This window comes from Loxodonta africana, chromosome 1 (genome assembly GCF_030014295.1).
Source record: "Loxodonta africana isolate mLoxAfr1 chromosome 1, mLoxAfr1.hap2, whole genome shotgun sequence".
Lineage (NCBI taxonomy): Eukaryota > Metazoa > Chordata > Mammalia > Proboscidea > Elephantidae > Loxodonta > Loxodonta africana.
The window spans coordinates 159,498,928-159,516,867 of NC_087342.1; the positions used below are offsets into that span (position 1 = coordinate 159,498,928).

Genomic DNA, 17,940 nt, shown 5'->3' on the forward strand with positions numbered 1-17,940 from the left:
ATAGTGAAACCCTGAGATAAATACTGTGCCATGTGTTTATGTGAATTTGAATATAATGAAGTCCGAATATGTATCCCATCCTCTGCAACAAGCATAATTTGGTTATTTTATTAACCTCCCACTAATGCAACACTGACATTTATGTGATTAAATTTTTGGACAACTACTGACAGCATGGAAAACCTGGTGGCCTGGTGGCATAGTGGTTATGAGCTATGGCTGCTAACCAAAAGTTTGGCAGTTCGAATCTACCAGGAGTTCCTTGGAAACCCTATGGAGGCAGTTCCACTCTGTCCTTTAGGGTCACTATGAGTCAGAATCAACTCGATGGCAATGGGTTCGGGTTACCGACAGCATTATAGGATCTCATTGCCTTTTAAATTTGGGGATTGCTATTGTGATGGTGTTTTGATGAGTCAACTTGCTAGGCTACAGTCACTACCCAATCGCTGATGTAGGTGTTGCTGTAAGGGTATTTTGTAGTTGTGACTAAAGTCCATAAGCAGTCTACATTAAGTAAGGGAAATTATCCTAATCCTAGATTGTCTGGTATACCCGAATCACTCACTTGAAAGGCCCTCAAAATGGAGCTGAGTCTTCCCTAAAGAAGAAATCCTGTTGTTGAACAACAGCCTCAGTCTGTGCCTGAGAGGTTCAGACTGTCCTTCCCAACGGATTTCAGATTTGCCAGCCCCCACGATCACATAAACCAACTCTTTGCAATGAATCCCTTAACGTAAACCTTGTACTAGTTCTGCTTCTCTGATTAAACCCTGACTAGTTTTTTTTTTTTTAGTGATACAGTCATGTATTTTTTTGCTTTTCCCTTAAACCTAACTGTTGTTGTTGTTGTTGTTCTTTGGTGCTGTCGAGACAGTTGTGATTCACAGTGACCCTATGTAGAACAGAACAAAACACTGCCCAGTCCTGTGCCATCCTCACAATTGTTGTTATGCTTGAGCTCATTGTTGCAGCCAAGGTGTCAATCCATCTCATTGAGAGTCTTTCTCTTTTTCACTGACCCTCTACTTTACCAAGCTTGATATCCTTCTCCAGGGACGGGTCCCTCCTGAAAACACATCTGAAGAACATAAGACAAAGTCTCACCATCCTTGCTTCCAAGGAGCATTCTTGCTGTACTTCTTCCAAGACAGATTTTTTCATTCTTCTCGCAGTCCATGGTATATTCAATATTCTTTGCCAACATAATAATTCAAAGGCATCAATTCTTCTTTGGTCTTCCTTATTCATTGTCCAGCTTTCACATGAATATGGGCAATTGAAAACACCATGGCTTGAGTCAGACACACCTTAGTCCTTAAAGTGATATTTTTTAACACTTTAAAGAGTTCTTTTGCAGCAGATTTGCCCAATGCATATGTCATTTGATTTCTTGACTGCTGCTTCCATGGGCATTGATTGCAGATCCAAGTAAAATGAAATCCTTGACAACATCAATCTTTTCTCCATTATCATGATGCTGCTTATTGGTCCAGTTGTGAGGATTTTGGTTTTCTTTATGTTGAGGTGTAATCCATACTGAAAGGCTATAGTCTTTGATCTTCATCAGTGTTTTAAGTCCTCTTCACTTTCAGAAAGCAGGGTTATGTCATTTGTGTAACACAGGTTGTTAATGAATCTTCCTCCAATACTGATGCCACATTCTTCATATAATCCAGCTTCTAGGATTATGTGCTCAGCATACAGATTGAAAAAGTACGGCAAAAGGATACAACCCTGACACATACCTTCCCTGACTTTAAACCATGCAGTATCCCCGTGTTCTGTTTGAACAACATGAGGACAATTAAGTGTTCTGGAATTTCCATTCTTCAAAATGTTATTCATAATTTGTTATAATCCACATAGTCAAACGCCTTTGTAGTCAATAAAACACAAGTAAACATCTTTCTGGTACTCTCTGCTTTCAGTCATGATCCATCATCAGTAATGCTATACCTTGTTCCACGTCCTCTTCTGAATCTGCCTTGAATTTATGGCAGTTCCCTATCCACATACTGTTGCAAACTTGTTTGAATGATTTTCAGCATAATTTTACTTGTGTGTGATATTAATGATATTGTTTGATGATTTCTGCATTTTGTTGGATCACCTTAATTTGGAATGGGCCCAAATATGGATCCCTTCCAGTTGGTTGGGCAGGCAACTGCCCTCCAAATTTCTTGACACAGATGAGTGAGCACCTCCAGTGCTACATGTTTGTGGAAACATTTCAATTGGTATTCTGTCAATTCCTGGAGTCTTGTTGTTTGTCAATGCTTTCAGTGCAGCTTGGACTTCTTCCTTCAGTTCTCTTGGCTTTTTTTTATCATACGCTACCTCCCGAAATGTTTGAACATCAAACAAGTCTTTTTGGTACAGTGACCCTGTGTATTCCTTCCATCTTCTTTTGATGCTTCCTGTGTTCTTCAATATTTTCCCTGTAGAATCCCTCAGTATTGCAACCCCAAGCTTGAATTTTTTCTTCAGCTTTTTCAAAATCTAACTGGTTATACCTAAATATTTAAGGTACAGATTTTTCCACAAAGCTTCTCTTTATTGTGGACAAGTTAAACGAGGTTCCTTATTTTCATGGTAGATGTGAAAATGCATTTAATTCACCTTGTTGCTCTGTTTTGCTATACTTTTCTTACCTTTCCATTTCAAAAGGAAACATCAAATGCAGACTCAATGACAACCTCCTTTTGTAACTCAACCTTCTTTTCTAACTTAAAAAAGAAGAAATATACTTAGCTACTGCATACAATCAACAGCCATGGAAGCAGCAGTCAAGAAATCAAAAGATGCATTGCACTGGGCAAATCTGCTGCAAAGGAGCTCTTTAAAGTGTTGAAGAGCGAAGATGCCACCTTGAAGACTAAGGTGTGCCTGACCCAAGCCATGGCATTTTCAATCACATCATATGCATGTGAAAGCTGGACAATGAATAAGGAAGACCGAAGAAGAGTTGATACCTTTGAATTGTGGTGTTGGCAAAGAGTACTGAATATACCATGGACTGCCAAAAGAACGAACAAATCTGTCTTAGAAGAAGTACAACCAGAATGCTCCTTCGAAGCAAGGATGGCGAGACTGCGTCTTACATACTTTGGACATGTTGTCAGGAGAAGGACATCACGCTTGGCAAAGTGCAGCGTCAGTGGAAAAGGGGAAGACCCTCAACGAGGTGGATTGACGCAGTGGCTGCAACAATGAGCTCAAGTATAACAACGATTGTAAGGATGGCTCAGAACCGGGCAGTGTTTCATTGTTGTGCATAGGGTTGCTATGGGTCAGAACCGACTTGACGGCACCTAACAACAACATACATGTGAAGAGGAAAATAAAGTTCTCATGCTTAATTAGCATAAAACCAAAGCCCTTATATGCAAATACATGTTTGCTATGAATTTGTAAGTAAATGGGTTTTAGAAAGGCCTTGGATTTTAGAAATGAAAGTGCAGTATGAAATCATTTCATCACGATAAAAGCAGACTTGCTACAGCTTTGTGAAGTGACAATCTAATTTTAAACGACTCCGCAGTAAAATTTTCATTACTCTCCTAGGCAGAATTTCTTAAAATTGTTTCTTCTGCCAAGTTTCATTTATCCTGAAGTACTCGGAAAACTTCTAAAACTAGAATATAGTTAAGCACACAGAGGCTTTCAGCACTGATCTAAAATAAGAATCCAAAGGAAGTAAGATCCGATGCTAAATTAACATTTTAATGTAACAGAAAATATGACTCATGACAAACTTTTCTAAGGTAAGATGAAGTAGTCCTTTAAAAAAGAAAACTCGAGAAATCCTTAAACACGTCTTCATTTTCTTGTTGGGAGCAATTTTCCTGGTTGTAATGAGAATATGTACAAATAATCATACTTTTGAGATTTAAATATTACAACCCAAAATTCTATGGGTTTGTCCCCCATACAGATCAGCTACTATTATAAAATAAAATTAATTTTAATTACAAAGGACTAGTACCAATAGATATGATAGCTAAGAAATTTATTACCATTTACCTGTAATAACAAACATGTGCTTTGATATTTTTGTGTATTTTTATAAAAATTGAGTTTTTAATGAAGGCAGTTTAGCAGGACTATGGTTGTGAAAAAAAAATTGAATTTAGTAGTCCTTTAAACTTAAACTAAAAATCCAAGCACGTGAAATTTTTTCTTTGATATATACATATTTTCATGTAAACACGAAGATCAAGAAAAAATTATCATTGTCAGCAACAGAGATACATATACTAAAAAGGTTATTTTATTTTATTTCATGCTTCCATTGAACATGACTAGCATAAGCAGAACAATACATTTAGATGAATCTTCTACATTCCCCTCACACTCTTTTCAGGAAGTTGCATACAACAAAGACACTCTCTCTGTCAGTGAAAAGAAAATATTAGAGTAATTAAGACTCCTGAAAGTCATGACTCAAATTTTAAGTCACTTTTTGCTCTATTGTGAAATTAGATGGTTTATCAGAATTTGCCAAATGAAAGAAGGTAAAGGGAACACTGGTGGGATTCAGCACAAACAACACTTGGCAGCAAAGCAGGCACAGGGATAAGCAGATACCCCTCTCAGTGTGGGCTAACCATGCACTAGATGGTGCTTTCCAGCACAAAACAAACATTTTAAGATAAAACAGATATCTTAATAGACATATTTTCTACAGATATGTTTCCTGAAGTATGCCAGAGGGACCACCTGAATCAGAATCACGCAGAGTGCTTAATAAAGTAAAAATGTGTATTCCTGGGCCCAAATCTAGACTCTCTGTGGGCCAGGAATTTGCATGGTTAATAAGCTCCCCTGGGGATACTTACATAAAGTTTGAAGATCACTTTTTCAGACTATTTGGGATTTCTCCTGATTCTTTCTTTTGACCACAAATATTTCATTATCTCTTTCACGCTTCTTACTTATTTGCCAGGGGGGGAAAAAAACTTATTTATATCAGTCAGCAGTGATATTAAAAACCAAACCAAACCCGTTGCTGTCGAGTCGATTCCGACTCGTAGTGACCCTATAAAGCAGAGTAGATCTGCCCCATAGGGTTTCCCAGGAGTAGCTGGTGGATTTGAACTGCCAATCTTTTGGTCAGCAGCGAAAAACTTAACCACTGTGCCACCAGGCCCCCACAGTGATATTAGTAGTGGCATTTTTCTTCCCTCAAGGAAATATAGAGGAATAGGCAACATACAACAATTCTGCACCTAGACTTGTCAAAGGTGCACCATAGTATTTTTTTTTAAAGCCTTCGAAAATGTATATATAATAAAAGTGTTCAAAATGATTTGTAAACTGTCATCTGATCAAGCTTATCCAGTGTAAGAGAACTGCTGTTTGGTGCTGTTGCTGAATTCTTACAAAGGTCCCTCATGGTCTTCATTCACAAACACTGAGCACCTCAGCAGGCAGTCCAGAGTACTCACCAAAAGATGCGCTGCCTACTCAGCAGCACAAAAGTGTCTGAAGATTGCTCATAAAAAAGAACAAAGCAAAGCTCGATTTCAATTCCAGCCACAGGAGGAGTCCCAAGACCCACTGCCAATATGTAAGATGAATACAGATCATGCTGACTTTTCTGACAGAAAGTCTAAATTTCATATGTATGTATTAGTATCTGCTTTAAACCCAGTTTATAATGATAATGGAAAGTGTGATACATTTCAATATGCTACTAGTATTTACTACAGTGTTCAAGTTCTATCAGATCCCTATGGACAACAGCAATTTTACCTGTGAATAATATAAATTAGAAATTAAAGAGGTAGGTGACTATCATCTGAAGATGATTCAAAAACATGTTGATTGATACGCTCAAGTCCCCCAAAATTTCTTAACTAGACAATGAGTTCCAACACCGTTACAACTGCCTTTAAGAGCAGCGTTTCTCGTCTTTCATGATGTCATCAACTTTCCAAAGTCCTAACTCCTGACACCATGCCACGCATTCCTCAGACATTCAATTGTGAGAAATAGCTAATGAAGTAAAATGTAAAAAAGTAATACTGAAGACCAAAGAGTGATGCTGAAGTCAGCTGGACTCTTCAAAGATCCACACCCTTATATGGGGGAAAGCACACTAGAGTTGAACAGGACCTTCGGATTCATCTAATACAACTACACTGATTTTACTATTAAAGAAACGGAAGCTCATTTTTCCAATGGCTCACAAACTACTAAAATTTGGAAAAGAAGCTATAAACCCAAAAGTATTTTTCGTGGTAAACTTACCGACTTATTAGCCCATGATGCAGCCGTGAGGCTGTGCTTTCAGCCCTTATGGCCCTAGTCCACAGGCCCATCCCTGTTGGCTGTTTGCTAAAGCATGCCAGTAGTTACAGAGAAACTGACCAGAGGACCTGGATGCACCTAGGGGGCAGATCATCAGTAAGAGAAAAATCATTTGAAACCTGCCCTGTTAAAGCTTGCTCTAGATTTGGACCATGGCTTAACTTTTCTTTGTAGGAGACGCACCTCTGAGCACATTCTCAAACTCCAGCTCTGCTGTGGGTAAGCACTGGGACAATGCTGCTCTGCCCGGCACATTCAGAAACAGCACAGCTGGCCAATTAGAGACAGGCAAGCCCGCAAAGCCAAGACCTACAAATAGTATCTAACTTCTCAATAATTGTCAGTAACCTGTTTTGCAAATCAAAAAGCTACCTTAAAGCCTTATTTATCCAAGCCTTTTAAGTTCCTTTTTAAAGGGGTGGTGCCACTATAATTTTATTTTTCTTTTTTCCAGCCTTTCTATGATGCTTTCATATTTCCTTGGGTAATTAAAAAAAATTTTTTTAAGCAATTTTTTAAAAGAGAGATTTAGTCTAGAGAAATTAAGGGACACTCAGCATTCCCTCTTCTGCCGTACAGGGGAATCAGCAGTCTCAGGAATCTGACAGATTTTTGGATCCCAGCTCCACCACTAACCTTGGGCAAGATTTTCACCAGAGATCTACTTTCTTCATCTGAAATAATAATAATAATACCTACCTCACACAATGCTGTGAGGATAAAATGATGCACAGTGCCTGGCACATGGTTAGGTATCCAATAAATGGTATCCCCTTCTCCCCACTACACCCAATGAGAATCCTTGAATGAAAGGAATCCCGACAGCCTGCGCCAGCTTCCCCCTTACTGCACTCCCCTTTTAGATTTGCAAGGGTGCTTTGTCTTCTCGGTTTTTGCCCTATTGCTCTAAAGAGTCACTGCTGTACCTAAAAAAAGTCTACATTTTTAAGTCCTCTCCTTTAAAACTGTACATGCAGATAAAACATTAAAAAAAAGAACTATCTTCCTAGAAACGGTAGTGCACGTTTCCGAAAGCACGTTATGTATAAAAACAATTCTCAAAGATATGACTGAATTATTTTGTACGTTGTTTCTTAAAGTGCACCAAAGTAAATATTAATGACCTTCGAAATATCACTAGCCCCCTTGAGTTATTTTTTTAATAAAACTAAATATTTATCTATTGAGATGTATGGGGGTTTTGGCTCCAATGTAATGGCAAAAAGCAGCAGTGTCTTCCACAAAAAAAGATTGATAAACTTAACCAAGCATATGTAAGCAGCATATTTAAAACACCTACAATTTGAAGCAATTGTAGGCTCAGTAAAGCATAATTCTGATTCCCACTACAAAAATAAGATCAATCACAACAAATCATCTGTTTACCCTAAATCAAGAATTTCTCTTGAACTCTGGAGGTAACATTGTGATCCCTTTCCTATTGTGTGTCCTTGGTAACAGGAGTCCCTGGGTGATGGAAACAGTTAAGGGCTGGACTACAAGCAGGGAGGTTGGCAGTTTGAACCCACCGAGAGGTGCCTCAGAAGACAGGCCTGGAGATCTGCTCCCGAAAGGTCACAGTCATGAAAACCCTACAAGCAGTTCTACTCTGAAACACATGGAGTTGCCATGAGTTGAAATCAACTCAATAGCAACTAACAACAATCCCTGGTAACAGAGCTAATTAACATTCTTCTTCACACTGCATACACACACACACACACACACACACACACACACACACAAATCCTATTAAAAAAAAAAGTTGTATATGAGAAATTCATGTGAAATAAAATTCAGAGTCAGATAAATAACATCCATCACCCAAAATGTCCCACAGTTCCAATATTCACACCACCGTTCTGTGTTCCCCACACACATAGACGGCACTGGGGCGTATTCGTCGTCGTGTGTGACCAGGAAGACGAGGCAAAAACTTGAAGGACTTAGGCATCATGTCTAGGCAGGCATCGTGGAATTTCTTAATCCTCCAGTAGTAAATCAGTGGGTTCAATGCAGACTTGAGGTAGCAGAGCCAGAGTAACCAGGTGCTTATCTCAAAAAAGTTGTGCTTATAGTAGAAGTGCTTATTAAATGTTGCCACCAGGCTATACGTGGTGAACGGAGCCCAGCAGACAATGAAGACAGCAAAGAGAATCAGAATGGTGGTGAACGCCCGCGTTTTAAAGCCCATGTCAACGCTCATCTGGAAGGGTCTCTGTAGGCTCATGAGACCCAGTTTGCTGGCCTGGCTGAGGCATATGCCTTCCGGGTAGCTATGGATCCTCAGAGCATTGTGCCGAAGGGTGCTGAGGATGCCCATGAATGAATACAGTATCACCAGGAACGGTAGGAAGAAAGAAATGAGAGCAATCAAAATCACATAAGCTTGGTATCCAGGATTGGTTGTGTACCCAAACACACACTGGGGGGCTCGGGAAGGTATCTGGAGGTCAGGGTTTCCTACAGCCAAAGGGAAAGCTATACAGAAGGAAGTCGCCCAAGAAACAGCGATCAGAACCTTAGCCCTATATGGATTTAGCTTATCCTGCCTCTGGACTATAATAAGGAACCTATCAATGCTAATGATGAGCAGGATGGCTACTCCCTCTATCACAAACAGCCAAAAGAACATAGCAGATATCCTACAAAAGAATTTCCCAAAAATCCATCTGGTAGTGAGAATAGTTACCAGTGCAAAGGGCATGTTCAGCACTGCAAGTAACATGTCTGCAAAAGCTAGACTGGCAAGGAGGATGTTAATTGCAGATCGCATGGCAGCTTTTTGGTAAACCATGAGGCAAACCACCAAGTTCCCAAGAAAAGACACAAACAGAATAAATATCATTATAGCAGAAAAGAAGATCTGGAGAGGCAAGTTTAGGCTCTTGAAAACTGCTGGTGTTGAGGGCACAGCTGTGCTATTCACTGTCCAGGAGCCCATTCCAGTGGGAGCCATGGTTTCAAGACTATATCTAATCAGCGGACTGATGCTGGGATGCTGGAATGGTGGAGGAACTGTAAAATTCATGTAGGTATTTTCATAGACTACAAATGTTGTGTTGGATGCCCCAGTATAGGATGGAGTCAACACTGCCGAGAAGACCATGGTTTTGGTAAAATTGGATGCGCGGGCAGAGAAGTGGATGTTCTTCAAGCATTTCAACACAGAGCAGCAGTATCACGTTCCACTGATGAACTTGGAAACACACTCTGGAAAACTGACAGGAAGTTCCATCTTCCACAGGCGTCCTTTTGCCTGAAAACAAGCCCAAACACAAAAAGTAAATGAGAAATGAGTTTTGTAAACAACATGTGACCTCTTTTCATCACAGAGGATCAGTTTAGCTCTTTTTAATCCTTTAAAAACTGACTAAAAATTTATATACAGAGCCACTGGAACCCGCCCCCACACCCTCTGAAGTCTCCTCCTCTCCTCCGAGAAACCATCTGAAAGCATATACTCCCCTTTCACCAGCCCAATTCTGTGGATAAGCACCAAACTTGAGAATATTGTGTAGGACTGAAAATAGGGAGACTGAACGTATGTCTGCATACTCAACATGAGAGCCTATCCCCCTTCCCCACTGGTTCCCAAACTGCCAGAAGCCAGACATATGCTACCTAAGCAGACTTCTTCTTTCCTCTAGGGAACAGCCTTTTTTTGAACAGCCTTAGAGGGGGAAAAAAAAATGTCTAGACACTAACATTTGCTATTACCCCAGGAAAAATGCCGGTTTGGTTCCCAGTCACCCTGTACTGCACCTACTCACTGTCGAGCCCAGACTATGCATGCAGAGCTTCTAACCAGCTTCTCAGTGCCTATCAAATATAAATGATCAATTTCCCTAATTTATAGCATTTACAAAGGGATTAAACAAAAGCAGATTTAGAGTTAAGCATTAAACAGAATTTATGATATCCGGGAACATGGCATGTATAGACTTAATAATGCCTTTGCCCCAGTGTCTGTAGAGTGCTCTTTATTACCATACTCCTGGCTCATCGAATACAAATATTCTCTGGCCTTCTTCCTTTTCTTACTAAGAAGTATAATAACCAAAGCTGTGCTTTTGAATTCTCATAGTAACTAGGTCAAAAGAGTCTTTCCTCTCAGGAATTACCATCAAATGCTATTGTAACCCAAAATTTCTTTGAATTTTAAATAAGACTAAGTACAAATCTTATGCTTATAATTTCTATTTTCAAATTCTGGGACACTGACAGCATAACAGACCATTAGCTTAGGTTGGTGATATTTATACAATAGTCCTAAACTTAATCCTAATTTAGAGTAGTCTTTACTTAGAATTTATTAGGAACCCTAACTACATTTTCTAAGTAAGAAAAACTTAATTTTTTTTGTATATACATACATAGATGAATGGACAAGTTTTTTTCTGGAGCATAAGACTACAGTATTTTTTAATATTAAAAATAACATTTTAAATATTGTTGAGGATTCTGTGCTGCAGAAATAGTAGCACAGACATGCAGATAAAGGTGTTCACTGCAGCATTATTTAATAGTGAGAAACTAGACCCCTTCAAAATATTCATCAATATGATAACAATTAATTGAATTGTGGTATACACATAGTAGGGAACACCAACCATGTAGCTATCAAAATCAAAAGGTTAATCTATAATAGTGATACCAGAGAATGTTCATCATATACTGAGTGAAAAAATCAACACTTGCAGAGTAACATACATGGGCCTGCTGTTTTTTATGTACATAGACGTGTGTCTGTGTGTGTGTATATATATATCCACATGCACGTTCACAGTTTGTTGTACTATGGTGGCTTACGTGCTATTGTGATGCTAGAAGCTTTTCTTTTTTTTTTCTAGTGCCATGCCACTGGTATCTCAAATGTCAGTGGGGTTACCCATGTTGGACAGATTTCAGCAGAGCATTGGGACTAGGACAGATTATGAAGAAGGGCCTGGCGGTCTACTTCTGAAAAAACTGACTAGTGGAAATCTTACTAACAGCAGCAGAACGCTGTCTGGTATAGTGCCAGAAGATGAGTCCCCCAGGCTGGAAGGCACTCATAATATGACTGGGGAAGAGCTGCCTCCTCAAAGTAGGGTGGACCTTAATGAATGGATGGAGTAAAGCTTTCAGGATCTTCATATGCTGAGGTGGCATGATTCAAAATGAGAAGAAACAGCTGCAAGCATCCCTTAACAATCGGAATGTGGAATACACAAAGTATGAATCTAGAAAAATTAGAAGATGTCAAAAATGAAATGGAACACATAAAGATCCATATCATAGGCATAGTGAGCTAAAATAGATTGGTATTGGCCATTTTGAATCAGACTATCATATGATTTACTACACCCGGAATGACCAATTGAAGAGGAACGGCACCACGTTCATCATCAAAAACAGCATTTCAAAATCTATCCTGAAGTACAACAGTGTTATTGAAAAAAAAAAAAAAACCCACCACAGTGATCCTATAGGACAGAGCAGAATTGATACCATAGGGTTTCCAAGGTGCAGTTGGTGTATTCTAACTGTTGACCTTTTGATTAGCAGCTGTAGCTCTTAACCACTGTGTCACCAGGGCTCCGCAATGTTGTTAGAGATAGGATAATATCCATAAGCCTACAAGGAAGACCAGTTAATACGACTATTGTCCAAATTTACATACCAACCACTAATGCCAAAGATGAGGAAATTGGAGATTTTTACCAACTTCTGTAGTATGAAATTGATCAAACATGCAATCAAGATGCGTTGATAATTACTGGTGATTGGAATGCGAAAGTTGGAAACAAAGAAGGATTGGTAGTTGGAAAATATGGCCTTGGTGGTAGAAATAATGCTACAAATCAAATAACAGGATTTGCAAGACCAATGACTTCTTCACTGCAAATATCTTTTTTTAACAACATAAATAGCAATTGTACACGTGGTCCTTGCCAGATAGAATACACAGAAATCAAACTGACTACATCTGTGGAAAGAGACAGTTGGGAAGCTAAATATCATCAGTCAGAACAAGGCAAGGGGCCAACTACAGAATGGACCATCAATTGCTCATTTCAAGTTCAAGATGAAGCTGAAGAAAATTAAAACAAGTCCATGACAGCCAAAGTACGACCTTGAGTATATCCCACCAGAATTTAGAGGTCATTTCAAAAACAGATTTGACACACTTAACATTAATGACCGAAGACCAGGCTAGTTGTGGAATGACATCATGGACATACATCATACATGAAGCAAAGGGTCATTAAAAAGTCAGGAAAGAAAGGAAAGACCAAAATGGATGTCAGAAGAGACTCTGGAACTTACTCTCGAACATTGAGTAGCTAAAGCGAACAGAAGAAATGATGAAGAGCTGAACAGAAGATTTCAAAGGGCAGCTCTAGAAGACAAAGTAAAGTGTTATAATGACATGTGCAAAGACCTGGAGGTAGAAAACCAAAAGGGAAGAACATGCTTGGCATTTCTCAAGCTGAAAGAGCTGAAGAAAAAATTCAAGCCTCAAGTGGCAATACTGAAGAATTCTATGAGGAAAATATTAAACAACACAGGAAGCATCAAAGGAAGATGAAAGGAATACACAGAGTCACTGTACCAAAAAGAAGTGGTCAACATTCAACCATTTCAGGAGGCAGCATATGATCAAGAACCAATGGCACTGAAGGAAGAAGTCCAAGCTACACTGAAGGGAATGATGAAAAACAAGGCTCCAGGAACTGATGGAGTACCAATTGAGATGGTTCAACAAATGGATGCAGTGCTGGAGGTGCTCACTCATCAGTGTCATCAGACAGCTTCCTGGCCAACCAAGTGGAAGAGATCCATACTTGTGCTCATTCCAAAGAAAGGTGATCCAGCAAACTGTGGAAATTATCAAATATCATTAATATCACACAGAAGTAACACTTTGAAAAAGATCATTCAAAAGCGGTCACAGCAGTAAATCAACAGGGAACTGCCAGAAATTCAAGCCAGATTCAGAAGAGGACATGGAACAAGGGATATTCAAAAAGCGGTCACAGCAGTACATCAACAGGGAACTGCCAGAAATTCAAGCCAGATTCAGAAGAGGACATGGAATAAGGGATATCATGGCTGATGACAGATCATGGCTGAAAGCAGAGAATACCAGAAAGATGTTTACCTGTGTTTCATTGACTGTACAAAGGCATTCAACTGTGTGGGTCAAAACAAATTACAGATCGCACTGTAAAGAATGGAAACTCCAGAACACTTCATTTTGCCCATGAGGAACCTGTTCATATACCAAGAGGCAGTCATTTGAAAAGAACAAGGGGATACTGTCTGGTTTAAATCAAGAAAGGTGTGTGTCAGGGTTGTATCCTTTCACCATACTCATTCAATCTGCATGCTGAGCAAATAATCCGAGAAGCTGGACTATATGAAGCACGTGGCATCATAATTGCTGGAAGACTCATTAACAACCTGCAACATGCAGACGACACAATCTTGCTTGCTGAAAGTGAAGAGGATTTGAAGCACTTACTGATGAAGATCAAAGACTACAGCGTTCAGTATTGACTACATCTCAACATAAAGAAAACAAAAATCCTCACAACCGGACCATTAAGCAACATCCTGATAAACAGAGAAAGGATTGAAATTGTCAAGGATTGTATTTTACTTGGTCTATCATAGACGCCCATGGAAACAGCAGTCAAGAAATCAAACAACATATTGTATTGGGCAAAGCTGCTGCAAAATTTCTCTCTAAAGTGTTAAAAAGCAAAGATGTCACTTTGAGGACTAAGGTGCACCTGACCCAAGCCATCGTATTTTCAATCGTTTCATATGCATGTGAAAGCTCAACAATGAATAAAGAAGATGGAAAAAGAACTGACACCTTTGAATCACAGTACTAGTGAGGAATATTGACTATACCATGGTCTGCCAGAAGAACAAACAAATCTGTCTGGGAAGAAGTACAGCCAGAATGCTCCTCAGAAGCAGGGATGGTGAGATTTCATCTCACATACTTTGGACATATTATCAGGCGGGACCAGTCCCTGGAGAAGGACATCATGTTTGGTAAGTTAAAGGGTCATCAAAAAGAGGAAGATCTTCAACGAGATGGAGTGACATAGTGGCTGCAACAATGGGCTCAAGCATAACAACGATTATAAGTATGGTGCAGGATCAGGCAGTGTTTTCGTTCTGTTGTACATGCGGTTGCTATGAGCCAGGACTGCCTTGAGGGCACCTAACAGGAACGACATATGTAAAGATACATACATAGACAGACACAGGTAGAAGGCTATATACCAAATTACAAAAAGGGTTTCTTCTCTGATGCAAAGTTAATGAAGAAAAATACACTTTCCTTATTCACTTCTGGACTTGTGGGATTTTTTTACGTTAAGTCAGTGCTGTTCTTTATTTTTCTGTCACACTTTTCTTCACCTCTTTCTTGTATAAAAGTCCTTGAGGATGCAGGCTACAACCTATCGTATTTGTAAGCTATCAAGCCTAACACAGAGCTGTGCGCTCCGGGGATTCTTAAGTGCAATAGCCACTTATCCCACCCTGTAATCATGGACAGAAGGGTGAGGAGCAAATCACAGTTCGCGGATCCTCTATACAGCTGGGCCCTGAAAAGACCTTGGGCTCAGAATGTTCCAAACTTTTCAGAGCTCCCAACAGAGACTTCCCATCACCCCAAGTCCCAACACTGTGTTCACTGCACAAGCTCTAAAGGTTGTCCTTGATTCCAACTGATCACAGGCTATTCGGAGGATCAAGCTGCATCACTTGAAACAACTGCTGCTCTCTACCTCTCCTTTCCCCTTATGAAACAAAGTGAGCACAGTAATTGCCTGCTTATAAAGACCAGCAGAGGACTAAGGGAAACAACCAAGTGTACCAGCAAATTCAGAGCTGACATGGCAGAATACAACACAGAGAGGAATTTGAATTAGAGTTGTTGTTGTTAGGTGCCGTCAAGTTGGTTCTGACTCATAGCGACCCTATGCATAACAGAACAAAATACTGCCCGGTCCTGCTCCATCCTTACAATCATTGTTATGCTTGAGTTCATTGTTGCAGCCACTGTGTCAATCCACCTTGTTGAGGGTCTTCCTCTTTTCCGCTGACCCTGTACTCTGCCAAGCATGATGTCCTTCTCCAGGGACTGGTCCCTCCTGACAACATGTCCTAAGTATGTAAAAGATGCAGTCTCGTCATCCTTGCCTCTAAGGAGCATTCTGGCCGCACTTCTTCCAAGACAGATTTGTTCCTTCTTTTGGCAGTCCATGGTATATTTAATATTCTTCGCCAACACCACAATTCAAAGGCATCAACTCTTCTTTGGTCTTCCTTATCCATTGTCCAGCTTTCACATGCATATGAGGCGATTGAAAATGCCATGGCTTGGGTAAGCCGCACCTTAGTCTTCGGGGTGACATCTTTGCTCTTCAACACTTTGAAGAGGTCCTTTGCAGCAGATTTGCCCAATGCAATCCATCTTTTGATTTCTTGACTGCTGCTTCCATGGTTGTTGATTGTGGAGCCAAGTAAAATGAAATCCTTGACAACTTCAGTCTTTTCTCCGTTTATCATGATGTTGCTCATTGGTCCAGTTGTGAAGATTTTTATTTTCCTTATGCTGAGGTGTAATCCATACTGAAGGCTGTGGTCTTTGATCTTCATTAGTAAGTGCTTCAAGTCCTCTTCACTTTCAGCAAGCAAGGTTGTGTCATCTGCATAATGCAGGTTGTTAACGAGTCTTCCTCCAATCCTGATGCCCCGTTCTTCATGTAGTGCAGCTTCTCATATTAGTTGTTCAGCATACAGATTAAATAGGTGTGGTGAAAGAATACAACCCTGCCACACACCTTTCCTGGCTTTAAACCAATCAGTATCCCCTTGTTCTGTCCGAACAACTGCCTCTTGATCTATGTAAAGGTTCCTCACGAGCACAATTAAGTGTTCTGGAATTCCCATTCTTCGCAGTATTATCCATAGTTTGTTATGATCCACACAGTTGAATGCCTTTGCATAGTCAATAAAACACAGGTAAACAGCCTTCTGGTATTCTCTGCTTTCAGCCAGGATCCATCCAACATCAGCAATGATATCCTTGGTTCCATGTCCTCTTCTGAAACCAGCCTGATTTTCTGGCAGTTCCCTGTCGATATACTGCTGCAGCCGTTTTTGAATGATCTTCAGCAAAATTTTGCTTGCGTGTGATATTAACGATATTGTTCTATAATTTCTACATTCGGTTGGATCACCTTTCTTGGGAATAGGCATAAATATGGATCTCTTCCAATCAGTTGGCCAGGAAGCTGTCTACCATATTTCTTGGCATAGACAAGTGAGCACCTCCAGCGCTGCATCTGTTTGTTGAAACATCTCAATTGATAATCACATTGTTGTGAATTAGAGTAGGTTCTCATTAGCTGTGGTAATTATGTTCTATAAAGTCACTGTGAACACTGAATTAGTGTCCCTGAACCACTGCTCCTAGAGAAATACGGGATTAGGGTCCTACAAACCTCTGGTCACACATTTTCATCAACCAATCAATATACACCCTTGTTTTATATGTGTTTTTGTTTAAAGACACCTTATTTAATGTGTATTGTTAATTTTTTTAACCATGAACTGATGGCCAACAGTACTATAACTCCTGCCAGAATGAATCTTATCTAACACATGCATCTTCTCTGTGAGGCACTATGTGACAGTCTTTTGTATTTAGAAACACTAGGTAGACAGTACTTCAGCACTATGCTTCTGGGCCATTTAAACTGCGAAATTATCAACATAAGGTACAAAAATTCAAAAAGCATGGCACAAAACAGAGCACAAAAAGTAAGATTGTTTTTAGCATGACAGCAGAAACAAGAAGGCAGAGCATCATCACCTTTCACTGCTTCACCTAGGAATGTACATGGTGGGTGACTCAAGTGTTCTCTTACCCATTCTGCATGTGTCTGCAAATGACCACAAAGTGCCACAGACCCTGATTTTGGGGTTACAAATAAGTTTCAGTAAATAGCGAGATCACAAACACAGAGGCTGGAAATAATGAGGATCAAGTGTATTGACCTTATTCAGACTGTCTGCTTTTGTTTTGAACAAAGTCAATGTGTATGCCCAAGAGTGAGGAAGAGGCACTCTTGTCTTGGCTTTACTGAGTATCCCTCCCTGGTCTATAGGCTATGCTTCCGGAATAACAGTGTCACACCACTGTCATCATCTGTTAATTGCTACACTCTTAGGCAAGACGAATGCCACTTGGTCCCAAAGGCTTCCTCCCTTCACCCCAATCTTTCCTCTCCTTCAAAACTGTAACTAACAGAGGAGAGAGCTCTATCACACATATATCCATATTCTTTGCTTTTATTAGGCCCCTAAGAGCCCTGTGGTGCAGTGGTTAAAATGTTCAGCTGTTAAGAAAAGGTCAGCAGTTAGAATCCACCAGGTGGTCTGTGGGAGAAAGATGTGGCAGTCTGCTTCAATAAAGATTACAGCCTTGGAAACGCTATGGGGCAGTTCTACTCTGTCCTATAAGGTCGCTATGAGTCTGAATCAAGTCAATGGCAGTGAGTTTTTAGTTTTATTAAGTCCTTACGACATATCTAGAGATTTGAATTGGAA

At 39.9% G+C, this 17,940-nt stretch overlaps 1 protein-coding gene across 1 annotated transcript; it reads right to left on the reverse strand.

Moving 5' to 3' along the window:
* Positions 1-3,865: 3,865 nt before the first annotated feature.
* On the reverse strand, positions 3,866-10,180 carry GPR63 (G protein-coupled receptor 63). The gene has a single exon (XM_023543725.2). It carries the CDS (start codon positions 9,422-9,424, stop codon positions 8,165-8,167), a length of 1,260 nt encoding a protein of 419 aa, XP_023399493.1. The 5' UTR covers positions 9,425-10,180; the 3' UTR covers positions 3,866-8,164.
* Positions 10,181-17,940: the final 7,760 nt, after the last annotated feature.

What these genes read in the sequence shown, in the direction of transcription:
- GPR63 (XM_023543725.2), bottom strand. Translation starts at nt 9,424, where the DNA reads ATGGTCTTCTCGGCAGTGTTGACTCCATCCTATACTGGGGCATCCAAC.